The 13,645-nt window shown below is 61.4% G+C and overlaps 2 protein-coding genes across 2 annotated transcripts in view; one reads left to right on the top strand and one right to left on the bottom strand.

Annotated features, from left to right (window-relative positions):
- The window catches only part of LIMS2 (LIM zinc finger domain containing 2), a 45,960-nt gene that overhangs the window by 23,611 nt on the left and 8,704 nt on the right, over positions 1-13,645 (top strand). The window contains exons 2-4 of the mRNA XM_080668674.1: positions 3,627-3,786; positions 5,549-5,615; positions 6,069-6,189. Coding sequence (XP_080524800.1) covers positions 3,627-3,786; positions 5,549-5,615; positions 6,069-6,189 — 348 coding nt within the window. The remainder of the gene's footprint in view (positions 1-3,626; positions 3,787-5,548; positions 5,616-6,068; positions 6,190-13,645) is intronic.
- On the bottom strand, positions 8,682-9,710 carry GPR17 (G protein-coupled receptor 17; the record flags this gene model as incomplete). Its single annotated transcript, XM_080670154.1, has 1 exon — positions 8,682-9,710. The coding sequence occupies exon 1, from the start codon at positions 9,693-9,695 to the stop codon at positions 8,682-8,684; it is 1,014 nt and encodes a 337-aa protein (XP_080526280.1). The 5' UTR covers positions 9,696-9,710.

Below are 13,645 nucleotides of genomic sequence, written 5' to 3'. Positions count from 1 at the left end.
CTGAGGTGTTCCTCTGCCAGAGGAAGGCGTAGGACATCTACTTTGCAGCTTAATTGTTTTTTCCTCAGGTGGTGACATTAGCTCACAATTCTTTGGCTTGGAGGCCAGTCGTAACAGTTCTTCCTTAATTCCTTTAAGTCCCTCTTTCATTTCTACTACCTCCTCTCCCAGTTTCTCTGAACAGTTTAGCCGTGGTAATTCCCTTTTTATCTCAGCTAATTCCTCCTCAATTTTCTCCGTACGACTGGGGGCTGGTTCAGTTACTGTTGCCAACACCCTCTGAAAGAAGAGCCAACCGTTATCATTATCATGATAATGAGCGGCTGCATCTTCTAAAGCCTCTTCTTCCTCGGGAGGAAGAAGATCCCAAGGCTCCTCCTCATACGGGTTTTCCTCTTTCTGTGCTAGCAGCACTTCCTGCTCTTTATTCTCTGATTTTAAGTGAGGGTTTTCAGACAGCGGCCGTTCCAGCGGTGCTGAAGGCTCAGGAGATTTATTAAGCCCCTCAGGAAGGGATAACTTTTCTAGGCTGGGGCAAGAAAGGTTCTTGTCTTTTAAAGACAGCCTCTCTAGACTAGGACATGATGGACTTCTTTGCCTCATTCCCTCATTCCACCTTTTCCCTTCATGGCGGGGGTCAAGACAATCCCGAATAAGATTCCACAAAGAAAATGTATCCACAGGCACCTTCTTCGGGCCATGAGCAGAATCTTGTATTCTTTTTCCAACCCTAATCCAGGTCTCAAGATTCACAGTCCCTTCTTCTGGAAACCAAGGACAAACTTCTACCACAAAAGCCGGAAAGCGCTCAAGCTGTTTATGCCCTACCTTAGTTCCCCGAGCGCGAAGCATATTTTTAAGCACATGTACAAACAACTCTTTACTATTAACTTGTCCCATAATTTATCTCTCCCGACTATAAACTCACTGCTCCACTTTCCTTACTCGGTGCACCTTCTTCTTAAATTACAGTGTCCTTCACCGTTTCCCCCTATATCAGGTCTCCTGTTCGGGCGCCAGAAAATGCCGGAGCCTGCAGGCATCAGTCAAACAGTACCTGCAAGGCGGGGAGAGGATGAGAAAAGACAGACAGAAAACAAAATGGGATCGGGAGGACTGTAGCACTTCCCGCTTACAGTCCCGAGTTTATTTTTCACCATACTTTTATACAGGGTCAGTTACATTCCATACAATACATCATTCCTATTATGTGGTAAACATAATTATACCCCTTTGTTTTAGGTTTCCTACTGACCTTTACACAAAGCTCCTTATCTTGGCTAAGATTCCAACGGCTATACCTGTACATACACCTGCGATGCCACCTAAGTTCCTTTCCATGAGATAATCTAGCCATGCTTCTTGCTAAAGGATTATACGTAAACTGTGCTCTAGGGTTAACTAAGCTCTAGGGGGCAGAATGTGTGATTACTAAACTATTGTGCTGAAGGGTCTCTAAGCCTAAGGGGGGCAGGATGCATGACTAACCTTGGGAACAGGCAGGCCACTTTGTGAAACCTGCCCTCTCAGGATTTTGTCAACTGGGGTCGCTCCCAACAACTTCTCAAGGGTCCATACAGGTTTGGGATGCTTCTCATGGCGCAAATGCTTTGTATGCAGCAGCCAAAGGCAGCAGGTGGGTTCCTGGCCTGGGTGTGGGCTGGCTCCCTGTGAACTCAGGGTCACAGCATGAGGTGGTGACCTCCTGCAGCCAGACCGCCGGCAGGGCAGAGGCCCAGGCAGTGCACGCAGCGGCCACTGGAACTTTGGGGGTCGTGACGAGTGGACCCCCTCCCCGCATCTGGCACAGTGCCTGGGTGGAGGAGGAAAGGGGGGACGACGGCTGCCAGTTATGGAGCCGTGTGGGCTGTGCTGGCACTTCACCCCCCAACAACCTGGAGGGAGCTGTTGCCAGTCCATTTTACAGATGATGCAGCTGAGGATCAGAGAGGACTGTGCTGTGGGCCACACACCAGCCAGCATCCGCACCCGACTGCAGCCGGGTCGGCAGAGCACACACTGCTGACGGTGCCCAGGCTGACGTGGCCTCGGTTGAACAGACCCCTGTGGCTGCCGCTGCCTCTCCCCCAAGCCAACACCGTCTTTCTAGGCTCAGATGGTGGAGGCTGGAGGGGGAGGTCTGAGATATTGAAAAAACAGTTTTCAATGTCCATGCCTATGTGATGCCACCAGGAGCCAAGGGGACAGGAGAGCTTGGGTCAGATCTGTGTGACCCTCAGGAGGTTACTGGCCCTCTCTGAGCTCCAGTTTTCTCATCTGGAACCAGCAGTCGCCCTTCACAAGGACCTGGCACAGCGAGGGCTCCCCACCCCAGGCTGAACGTCATTATCAAGTGACCTCTTGCCACTCAGGGACATCTGGCACAAGCCCACAACTGGCTTGTGTTGGCGGTCAAGATTGAGAGCATTTGGGGTTCTGGGAGGGTTGGAGAAGGGGTGCAAGATGGCATGCTCTCCCCCAGCTCCGGGTGTGCCCTCGGCATCCTGTGCATTGTCTGGCAGGGTGGGCGCGGGTGTCTCCCTGGGGGTCACTGGGGAGACTGTGTTCTCTGTTCTTGGCTGGGGTGTATGTTCCCGGAGTTCCTGAAACACCAGCTCTCTATTCAGCACTCAGCCTGCTAGGCTCTGTGCCCACATGCCACAGAGTCCCCACTCAGTCCCCATCATGGTGCAGGGGAAGGAGCCATTGAAGTCCAACCCATGTGGGTTCAGATCTGGACTCTGTCATCTGCTGTGTGAGCTTGGGCAAGTCACTTAACCTCTCTGAGCCTTAAGTCTCACCCAGAAGGCAGGTGGCCTTGGGGGTTTAAATGAGACTGGGGTAACGTTCTATACCTGACCACTGACATCCCAAGAGACAGCCCAGCTCGAGGAGGACTGAGCTGGGGGACCACATCAGTGACGCTGACAGCCACAGCCCCACCCTGCGTAGGGCTTAGTGTGTGTCCTAAGTGCCGAGTACTTAGCGTGTGCGTGCGTGTGTGTGTGTGTGTGTGTATGCTCGTGTGTAACTGGCACAGAATGGGGGGGGGGGTGGCGCACAGCCAGCCCGCTTCTGTTTCCCAGCTGGGAGTCTGGCCCGGAAAGGGAAGGGCAGGCAGCCTGGCAGAGGCCACCTGGATCTGACCCTCTGAGAACTGCCTTGGGGCTGCAGGGGGTGGTGGAGGCAGGGAGCTTGGCCTCCACCCACTGTGGCCCTTTCTGCACCTGAGAAATGGAGGTGCCTCTTGCAGGTCACCCGTGCCCGCTGCAGCCTGTGCGCTGGGTGAGCAGCGCCAGGGCCGTGTTGCTGGGGGGCGGGTGGCCGGGAAGGGTGGCCGCCATGTTGCCGGGGGGGGGTGGGTGGGTGGCCGCCGTGTTGCCGGGGGTGGGGGGGGGTGGGGGGGGTGAGGGGGTGGCCGCCGTGTTGCTGGGGGATGGGTGGCGGGGAAGGGTGGCCCGGGGTTGGCCCTGAACACGTGTTTTTGAGTCCCCAGCGCCGAGACCATCGCGGGCGGCGAGGAACGTGATTTCCTTCCCTGGAGACATGCTGTCCCCTGGAGGAGGCGTCCAGGACCGCTCTCATCCCCGTGGGCCTGCGGGTCCTGACCCCCCTCTCCTCCGCAGCCACCTGGCGGACGCCTTGGCCACGGCAGCCTGCCTGCGCTGCGGGGCCCGCTTCGGCACGGCCGAGCGCATCGTGCACAGCGGCGGCGAGCTGTTCCACGAGCGCTGCTTCGTGTGCGCCCAGTGCTTCCGGCCCTTCCCCGACGGCCTCTTCTACGAGGTGAGGGCCCCGCCTCCGGGGAGCCCCGCCCCGCCTCCGGGGAGCCCCGCCCTGACAGGGACAGGGCCGCCACCAGCCGGCCGCTGTGCTCCGCCAGCACAGAAACTGCGAGACTGCACACGACCCCGGTGCGGGTGCTGAAGGGGGGGGTCACCTCCTCCGGTTCCCTGGGCAACCCTGCCCTGCCGCCTCCCCTCTCTTGGGATCAGACAGTAAACCCAGTGCCTGGGTGTCTGTCAGGTTGGAGGTGCTGAGGGTTGGAGGGACAGGGTGGGCAGGGGGGGTGGGGAGCAGCCCCGGAGGAGGGAGGAGGGAGGGAGCCCGCCCGCAGCGGCAGGAAGAGCGCTCAGCCGGGCACGGCAAGTGCAAAGGGCCTGAGGTCGGAGAGGCGGCTTCCCAGTGGCAGGTGGGTGTAGAGGAAGCAGAGCGGAGGGAGTAGTGGGTGAGGGCAGGGGCCAGAGTCATTTGACTTGGTGGGCCTTAGGACTTCACTTTGGGAGAGGCAGGAGCCATGCTGGGTGTGGAGCCCAGGAATCCGTCTGCCCCATGTTGGGAAGGGACCAAAGGCTGCTGGGCTGAGGAGAGACTGCATGGGGCGTAGGGGGCGGAGGAGGCTGGGAGTGCAGTGGAGGCTGGGAGTGCAGGCGGTGGAGTCTGGCTTTTGCGGTAACCCAGATGCAAGGGAAGGTGGCTAGACTGGCAACCTTGCTCACAAAGCACATTGTTAAGTTTTCAATAATCTTGCAAGTTGGTTGTTAGACAGAGTGATTAAAAATTAAATTATGTAAATGTTCAATGAGATAAATTTTATTAAAAACAAAGGTAAAAAAACTCAAAACCCACCACTTCCTGTCACCTGTGCCTTTGAAGTTATTTCTGGGCACCTGTGTGGCCGGCACTGTGTGAACGTCTGCTCCGTGCCCTGTCACGCCTGGTGGAATGTGTGCACCAGAGCCGCTGATCATTACTGCCTGCAGCCGCCCTGTGCGGGCTGCCCGTAGACTTCCCAGGCAGAGCTGGTGGTGGGCTGATGGGAAAGGCTAGCCAGCTGTAGGGGCCTTGGGAGTGGGGGCTCTGTGCCTGGAACAAAGCCTGGCACATAGTAGGTGCTCAGGAAATATTCACCCAGAGTGAATGTATACCCCTGCAGCCCCTTCGCATCCCTGGATCGCCTGATGTAGTTGCAGCCTGTAAGACACCCATTTTTGAGAATGGGAAACCAGGGCCTGTGTCCGGGAGGAGAAAGCAAGGCAGGCTTTGGCCTCTGAGGGTCTGTGCCAGATGCTCGGGCCCAGACAGAAGGTGGGAGGCTGGAGCCTGGTGCCTGGGACTGGGGCTCTCCTTCCGGCCCCACCTTCTGGGTCTTCTGTGGCCTCTAGGAAATGGACGTCTCACACAGAGAGAACACAGGGCATGGGGCAAAGTGACACATGCAATTCAAACCTGCCCAGCCTTCCCAGCTTGTGTCCCCCAGCCAGGGCAGGCGCCAGGACCCCAGGGTGGTCCCTGCAGCAGACAGCAGGCTGAGGCCCTCCCTCTGCACCCTGGCTCCAGGCCTTGAGGTTGCTCCCTCTCTGCAGCCTCCTCTCAGCCCCCTGCCCCTGTCCCTCCACTGTTCGCACTTCCTGCAGGAAGCCTCTCTGGGAGGGCTGGTGCCCCCGGGAGGGTAGAAGAGTGGGTGCTTGTCTGCCTGAGGCAGGCTCTGACCAGACAGAGCTGCCAGTACAGACGGGATGACGCTGGCTCTGCTGCCCATTTGCAGTTTGAAGGCCGGAAGTACTGCGAACACGACTTCCAGATGCTGTTTGCTCCGTGCTGCGGCTCCTGTGGTACGTAAGGGTGGCGACCGGCTGGTGGGCCAGGGTCCCTGTGTGGCCAGGGTCCCATGTGGCCAGGGTCCCCGTGTGGCCAGGGTCCCCGTGCGGCCAGGGTCCCCGTGCGGCCAGGGTCCCCGTGCGGCCAGGGTCCCGTGTGGCCAGGGTCCCATGTGGCCAGGGTCCCCGTGTGGCCAGGGTCCCCGTGTGGCCAGGGTCCCTGTGTGGCCAGGGTCCCTGTGTGGCCAGGGTCCCCGTGTGGCCAGGGTCCCTGTGTGGCCAGGGTCCCGTGTGGCCAGGCTCTGGAGCTCTCCCGTGCCTGCCCAAGCCCTGTTTTTCTGAGCACCAGCCTTCAGGCCCCTCAGGCATTAGCTCCCCGGGGGCCCTAGGACCCGTGTGGACTGGGCTTGGGGCTGGGCTGAGGAGGGGAGTGCCCGGCCCTGGCCAGCAGGGACCTCCCTCTTTCAGGCGAGTTCATCATTGGCCGCGTCATCAAGGCCATGAACAACAGCTGGCACCCAGGCTGCTTCTGCTGCCAGCTGTGTGGAGTGGAGCTGGCTGACCTGGGCTTCGTGAAGAACGCGGGCAGGTGAGCTGGGCAGGGAGGAAGGTGGCCGAGCGGGAGCCGGTAGACTCTCAGGAGCGTTGAGTCAGGTGACTACCTCCTGGCCCCTGGCACGCGAGGCTGACACCAGCCTCTGCTTCCCACCTGCACCAGGGCTGGGCTTTGGAGAGAGCAGGCCCGGGCCCGTCATTCTTATATTCAGGGCCATCCGTCTCCTGGGCTCAGCCAGGCCTCCTTGCACCCTAACTCCAGGCTCTCAGAAGAGTTGCCTTCCACTTCCCCCTCCTCCTCCCACTGTCTCCACCCCCACCCACCCTCAGGTGGCCTCCCTCCCGCTCCCCGAGGAGCCAGGCCCTGGGGCACCCTGGTTGCCCAGCATCTGTGCCCTGCAACCTGGCCATGTCTCTGCTCACCCTGTACCCTCTTGAAAAGGCTGGAGGCTTCAGAAGCTCTCCCTCCCTCCCTCCCTTCCTCCTCCCTCCCTCCCTTCCTTCATCAGGCTGGGTAGCCCCCAAGGTCCAAAATGCCCTCTGGGTTCTCTGCAGCCCTCCCCGGTGCATATGCTGGCATCTCCCATCTGCTCTCCATGGCCTCAGCCTCCTTGGGGTCCATGGCACCCCCATTGTCAGATCCAGAGGTTGCTGCTGGCCTCTGTGGCTTTGTCGAGGCGCCCTCTTTCCTGCTAAAATGCCTTCTCTTGTGGTCATGCACTGGGGTCTCCTCCAGGGGCTCCACCTCTCCTGCTGGCGCCTGGGGCTCTGCACTGGGCCCTCAGGTCTGCCCAAAAGGCGTGTATGTGCACCTCCCACCCAGTCCTCCCTGTGGTCGCTGCCTGGCCACTGCCGCCTCCACTCGTGTCTGTCCACCAGGCACCCCAGTGCAGCGGGTCACCCCCACCTTCTCCTGCACTGAACTGACTCAGGGAAGAGCCGCCTGCTGCGGTGCCCCCCTACGCCCCCCTACCCCACCCACTGATCCCCGCTGTCTCCTATCTGGGTGTCGGTTCCCATCTCGCTCTCTGACCAGCACCCTCGCCCCTCTGCACTGCTGTAGCGAGCTCAGCTCTGCCTGCCCCACGCTGCCTGTGTCCACCGGTATCTCCAGGGCACTCAGCAGGAGCCTGGGGTCAATGAGAGGCTGTGGGGCAGGTAGTGCCTGGGGTCCTTTGTGATCTGGGCCGGGCCCACTGCTGGGTGTGTGCCCACTGCCGGGTGTGTTCCCCCTGCCGGATGTGTGCCCGCTGCCAGTGTATCCCTGCTGCTAGTGTATGCCTGAGCACGTCCTGCCCCCTCTCAAGACACACTTGCACGGGCCCGGTTGCACTGCTTCCTCAGAAAACCTGGACAGGAAATGTAAGATGTGATACACAAGTAGTTTTGCTGTAACAAATGGGACCTGCCCAGCTGGGCTGGCACTCACTCTGAAGACCACGTGCAGAGCCTTGGGGTCTGTGTGGGGCGGGTGTATTGTGGGTGTGAAGAGCACGTGCCACCCTGTCTCTGCTCCCTTCGCCCCCAGGTAACCGTTCTTGGGTTGAAGAGAGATGTTCTGGGAAGGGTGTTGCTTTAACCAAACACATTGGCCTTAGACCCTCCAAGCAGTTAGTTTCGAGTCGTATGGTGAAGCACGCAAGGACTGGCAGGGCCGCGCCCGCCACACGGAGCGGAGCTGCTCTGAGCCTGGCCAGGCTGCGGAGAGGCCCAAGAGCGACGGGCTGAGGTAGCCCTGCAGGTCCGATGGTGGAGGCCAGCTCCCTGCCGAGGGGTTCACAGGCCTGACAAGCCCACTGCCCGCTAGTCTGCGCTGTCAGGACTCCGTGGGCAGCTGCTGAGAAGCTGGGGGTGGTCAGCACCCTCCCCCCCCCACCTCCGTGTGGGTTCCATCAGGAGGATTGGAAGGGGTGGCCGCAGGCCATGCTTCTGGATGTCACAGGTGGCCAGCCTGAAATGTACTTAGTGATCAGCTACAATTTATAGTTTGTGACTCTAAACTCAGGGGCCATCTGGCAAAGGTGCCGCCAAGGGAACGCAAAGCATCTTGCGCATCACAGGAAATACTCCGACCCGCCTCCCGTCCTTCCGCGCACCCCCCCGCCCCCCCCCCCCCCCCCCGCCCCAGTGCCCTGCGCTCCCACGGCCCTTGTGGCCAGGGGCTCTCCCTGCGGAGCTGCCACTGTGTCTGAGTGGGAAGGAGCCAGAGCACTGAGGAAAGCTGGGGCTCCTGGGTCCCTCCCGGGCCTCCTGCCCTCCTGCTGCGGGTGACATCGCTGAGATCCTGGCGCTGGGCCCACAGACCGCAAGGCAGCCTGCAGAGGGTTCTTCCTTTTTAGGGTTTTGTGCATCGGGTGAAACAGAACCACAGAACTGGGCTCTGGGTGATGAGGTCTGACCTGGGAGGGGCGGGAGTGATCTGCGGATTCCCTGTCTTTCCTCAGAGTGTGGCTGGGGAGAAGCTCACAGCTCTGGCCTGGGTACAGCTCTGGCCTGGGCTCACCTACAGCTCTGGCCTGGGCTCACCTACAGCTCTGACCTGGCGCTCACCGAGCTCTCGTTGGTTCTCCCTCCCAGGCTAGGGGGTGGCACCGTGAGCCCCTGGCCGCAGAGCAGGTTGCACAGGGTGTTGCGGAACTTCTCAGCCACAAAAAAGTACACGATGGGGTCCAGTGCCCCGTTGAGGCTGGTGAGGCAGGAGGTGACCCTGTTCCCCAGGGCCAGGGCGCGCTGGGCTGCGCAGGATGTGCTGCTGCTGCGACGCAGCACGTAGATGAACCGGTGCACGTGGTAGGGCAGGAAGCAGACCAGGAAGATGGCCAGCACCAGGGCGATTGTGCGCACAGCCTTGCTTCTGAGGCGTGTCTCTACGCGGGGGCCCTGCCGCAGGCTGCGGATGATCAGCAGGTAGCAGGTCACCGTGATGACGAATGGGAAGGTGAAGGCCACCGCCAGGGACACGAGCGCGTGGGGGGAGGCCTTCTCCCGGTACAGCTGCAGGCAGACGATCGTGTGGTTGGTCCTCACGGTCTGTGGGCTCACCAGCAGTGGGGCCATGGCCACAGCCACCACCACCCAGAGGAAGGCGCAGGCCAGGTGAGCATAGAGGGGCCTGCGGAGCTTGAGGGACTTGACGGGGTGCACAATGGCCAGGAAGCGGTCGGCGCTGATGCAGGTGAGGAAGTAGATGCTGGCGTACATGTTGAGGTAGAAGAGGAAGCCGGTGAGGCGGCACGGGATTTCCCCGAAGGGCCAGTGGCTCCCCGAGAAGTGGTAGACCAGGCGCGTGGGCAGGACCAGCACGCAGGACAAGTCGGCCACAGCCAGGTGCATCAGGAACACGTCGGCAGGGGTGCCGGCCCTGTGGTCCCGGAGGAAGAGCCACAAGGCCAAGGCATTGCCCACAAAAGCCAGGAGGAAATCCAGGAGGTAGAAGGAGGCTAAGAGCACGTTCTCCAGCCGCGTCTCCTGGCCACACGGGTCCGCCGCCGCCAGAGAACCGTTGGCTGCCAGCCCAGAGGCCCCCTCGAGGCCGTTCATGCTGCGGCTGGAGGCAGAGCCCGGAACAGCCTGGAGGAAGAGAGGAAGGGCCCCAGTAGAGCGCGGCCTTGCGTGGGGGCCTGGGGACACCTCCTGGTCCATCTGTGCCACGGGCTTCCTGAACGTTACCAAGACGCACAACAGAACCAGGGCCTGGTGCTTTCTGGCTGCTGTGGGATACACCTGCCTGTGTGAAGGCTCTGCCAGGGGCGGGGGCAGGGGGTGGACTCCATTGTCTCAGACCCCACAGAGTCAGCCCTGGGGGGTGGGGAGCCAACCAGTGTGTCTGAGGCTCTGGGGGCGGGAGGATGGGGAGGGGTCCTCAGGTGTGCTGTCTGAGGGCAGGGTGGTACGTGGGCCCTGAGCCCCATTCCTGGTGGGCAGGGAGTAGGTTACCTGGTCCCCAAAGCCTCGCTTGCGGAGCCCTGCTAGCCCCTCTCCGGCTCTGGTGGGGCCAGGTGGATCCTGCTCTCTGATGCCTGGGCACTCCCCCAGGGTGGTGGTGTGGAGTGTGGCCGCTTGTGCCTGCTCTCCGGCCAGCCCCTGCCACAGCTCTGGCACTGCCACAGAGGAGAGTCACTAGCAACGCAGTGTGGGCCGTGTCCCAGGGGCCAGAGGCCTGCATTCTGTGTCCCAGGACCCCCGAGAGGTCGGGCTGGGAGCACACCTGCCTGCTGCACCCACACAGAAGGCCAGGGCCAGCCTTGGCAGCAGCTGTTTTACAGCTGGCGAGCCTGGTTCTCCCCCACAGACACGGTAACATGCACTTGTTTTGATACTGGGATGCTCAGGAGATCCAAAAGGAAGAGGGTATGTTCCACCCAAACACCCAACCCCTCCCAGGCCTGGAGGGGGAGGTGCAGCAGGAGAGGGCTGGGCCTCCTGGCCCTGCTGCTCATGCCCTGGGTGCACACAAGCTCTCCAGAGGCTCCTGGCTGGGGGCGGGGGAGGGAGGACTGCTGGGCAGGAGAAGGGCTGTGCCAGGAGAAGCACCTCCCAGCAGTCGAGGGCGGGTTGCTCTCCTGGCTGAGCCTGGCTCTGCTGAGGAGCCTGGAACCTGGAGCAAGTCCTTTAATGCCTGTGTAAGGGCTGGCATGAGGAGTGGCTGTGCCCAGGGGCACGGACATGGCTCAGTCTGCACAGCAGCCCCTTGAGGGGAGGGAGCTGGTAGGAACTGGTGTAGGAACTGTCCAGGTTCTGGGGTGCTGGTTCAGCCTGACTTTTCTCATTGGCCCTCCTCAACACACTGAGCTCCTGAGCTCTTTCCTCACAGAGAGGCTGGGCCTGCCAGTGACCCAGGGGCAATGTGAGTGAGAAGGGAGTGACCCAGGGGCAATGTGAGTGAGCAGCAGGGAGTGGCCCAGGGGCAATGTGAGGGAGCAGGGAGTGGCCCAGGGGCAATGTGAGGGAGCAAGGAGTGGCCCAGGGGCAATGTGAGGGAGCAGGGAGTGGCCCAGGGGCAATGTGAGGGAGCAGGGAGTGGCCCAGGGGCAATGTGAGTGAGCAGCAGGGAGTGGCCCAGGGGCAATGTGAGTGAGCAGCAGGGAGTGGCCCAGGGGCAATGTTAGGGAGCAGGGAGTGGCCCAGGGGCAATGTGAGTGAGCAGCAGGGAGTGGCCCAGGGGCAATGTGAGGGAGCAGCAGGGAGTGGCCCAGGGGCAATGTGAGTGAGCAGGGAGTGGCCCAGGGGCAATGTGAGTGAGCAGAGAGTGGCCCAGGGGCAATGTGAGTGAGCAGCAGGGAGTGGCCTGGGGCAATGTGAGTGAGCAGCAGGGAGTGGCCCGGGGCAATGTGAGTGAGCAGCAGGGAGTGGCCCAGGGGCAATGTGAGTGAGCAGCAGGGAGTGGCCCAGGGGCAATGTGAGTGGGGAGCAGGGAGTGGCCCAGGGGCAATGTGAGTGAGCAGGGAGTGGCCCAGGGGCAATGTGAGGGAGCAGCAGGGAGTGGCCCAGGGGCAATGTGAGTGAGCAGGGAGTGGCCCAGGGGCAATGTGAGGGAGCAGCAGGGAGTGGCCCAGGGGCAATGTGAGTGAGCAGGGAGTGGCCCAGGGACAATGTGAGTGAGCAGCAGGGAGTGGCCCAGGGGCAATGTGAGTGAGCAGCAGGGAGTGGCCCAGGGGCAATGTGAGTGAGCAGCAGGGAGTGGTCCAGGGGCAATGTGAGGGAGCAGCAGGGAGTGGCCCAGGCGCAATGTGAGTGAGCAGGGAGTGGCCCAGGGGCAATGTGAGGGAGCAGCAGGGAGTGGCCCAGGGGCAATGTGAGTGAGCAGCAGGGAGTGGCCCAGGGGCAATGTGAGTGAGCAGCAGGGAGTGGCCCAGGGGCAATGTGAGTGAGCTGCAGGGAGTGGCCCAGGGGCAATGTGAGTGAGCAGCAGGGAGTGGCCCAGGGGCAATGTGAGGGAGCAGGGAGTGGCCCAGGGGCAATGTGAGTGAGCTGCAGGGAGTGGCCCAGGGGCAATGTGAGTGAGCAGCAGGGAGTGGCCCGGGGCAATGTGAGTGAGCAGCTGGGAGTGGCCCAGGGGCAATGTGAGTGAGCAGCAGGGAGTGGCCCAGGGGCAATGTGAGGAAGCAGCAGGGAGTGGCCCAGGGGCAATGTGAGTGAGCAGCAGGGAGTGGCCCAGGGGCAATGTGAGTGAGCAGCGGGGAGTGGCCCAGGGGCAATGTGAGTGAGCAGGGAGTGGCCCAGGGGCAATGTGAGGGAGCAGGGAGTGGCCCAGGGGAAATGTGAGGGAGCATGGAGTGGCCCAGGGGCAATGTGAGTGAGCAGGGAGTGGCCCAGGGGCAATGTGAGTGAGCAGCAGGGAGTGGCCCGGGGGCAATGTGAGGGAGCAAGGAGTGGCCCAGGGGCAATGTGAGTGAGCAGCAGGGAGTGGCCCAGGGGCAATGTGAGTGAGCAGCGGGGAGTGGCCCAGGGGCAATGTGAGTGAGCAGGGAGTGGCCCAGGGGCAATGTGAGGGAGCAGGGAGTGGCCCAGGGGAAATGTGAGGGAGCATGGAGTGGCCCAGGGGCAATGTGAGTGAGCAGGGAGTGGCCCAGGGGCAATGTGAGTGAGCAGCAGGGAGTGGCCCGGGGGCAATGTGAGGGAGCAAGGAGTGGCCCAGGGGAAATGTGAGGGAGCATGGAGTGGCCCAGGGGCAATGTGAGGGAGCAGGGAGTGGCCCAGGGGCAATGTGTGGCAGCAGCAGGGAGCAGCAGCTGCTGATTGCTTTAAGGCAGGGGTCCTCTAACTTTTTAAACAGGGGGCCAGTTCACTGTCCCTCAGACAGTTGGAGGGCCGGACTATAGTTTAAAAAAACAACTATGAACAAATTCCTTTGCGCACTGCGGGCCCGGGACGAGTCAGCTGCTAAGCAGGACAGGCAGTGGCACCCGTCGGGCCGGATAAATGTCCTCGGCAGGCCGCATGTGGCCTTCGGGCCGTAGTTTGAGGACCCCTGCTTTAAGGGATGGAGAGAGTGTACAACTAATTATATCACACTAGAGGCCCGATGCACAAAAATTCGTGCACGGTGGGGGTCCCCTCAGCCCAGCCTGCACCCTCTCCAACCCGGAACTTCTTGGAGGATGTTTGACTGCCGGTTTAGGCCAGATCCCTGGCATCAGGCCTAAACTGGCAGTCGGACATCCCTCTTACAATCCTGGACCACTGGCTTCTAATCACTCACCTGCCTGTCTGCCTGGTCACCCTTAACTGCTCCCCACCCCCCTCCACTGGCCTGATAGCCCCTCATTGCCTCTGCGTGCTGGCCTGATCACCCCTAACTACCCCCCCCCCCCTGCTGGCCTGGTTGCCTCTTACTGCTCCCTCCCCCCACAGCTGGCCTGGTCGCCCTCAACTACTCCCCTTGCCAGCCTGGTCGCCCCACGCAGCCTGCTTGTTCAGTCGTTTGGTCATCCCTCACTAACCCCCCTGCTGGCCTGGTCATAGGCAGCCATCTTGTGGGGGCGTGATGG

Source organism: Plecotus auritus (genome assembly GCF_963455305.1).
Source record: "Plecotus auritus genome assembly, chromosome: 5".
Taxonomy (NCBI): Eukaryota; Metazoa; Chordata; class Mammalia; order Chiroptera; family Vespertilionidae; genus Plecotus; species Plecotus auritus.
Note: the sequence above shows the minus strand (reverse complement) of the source record. Positions and strands in the feature narration are given on the sequence as shown.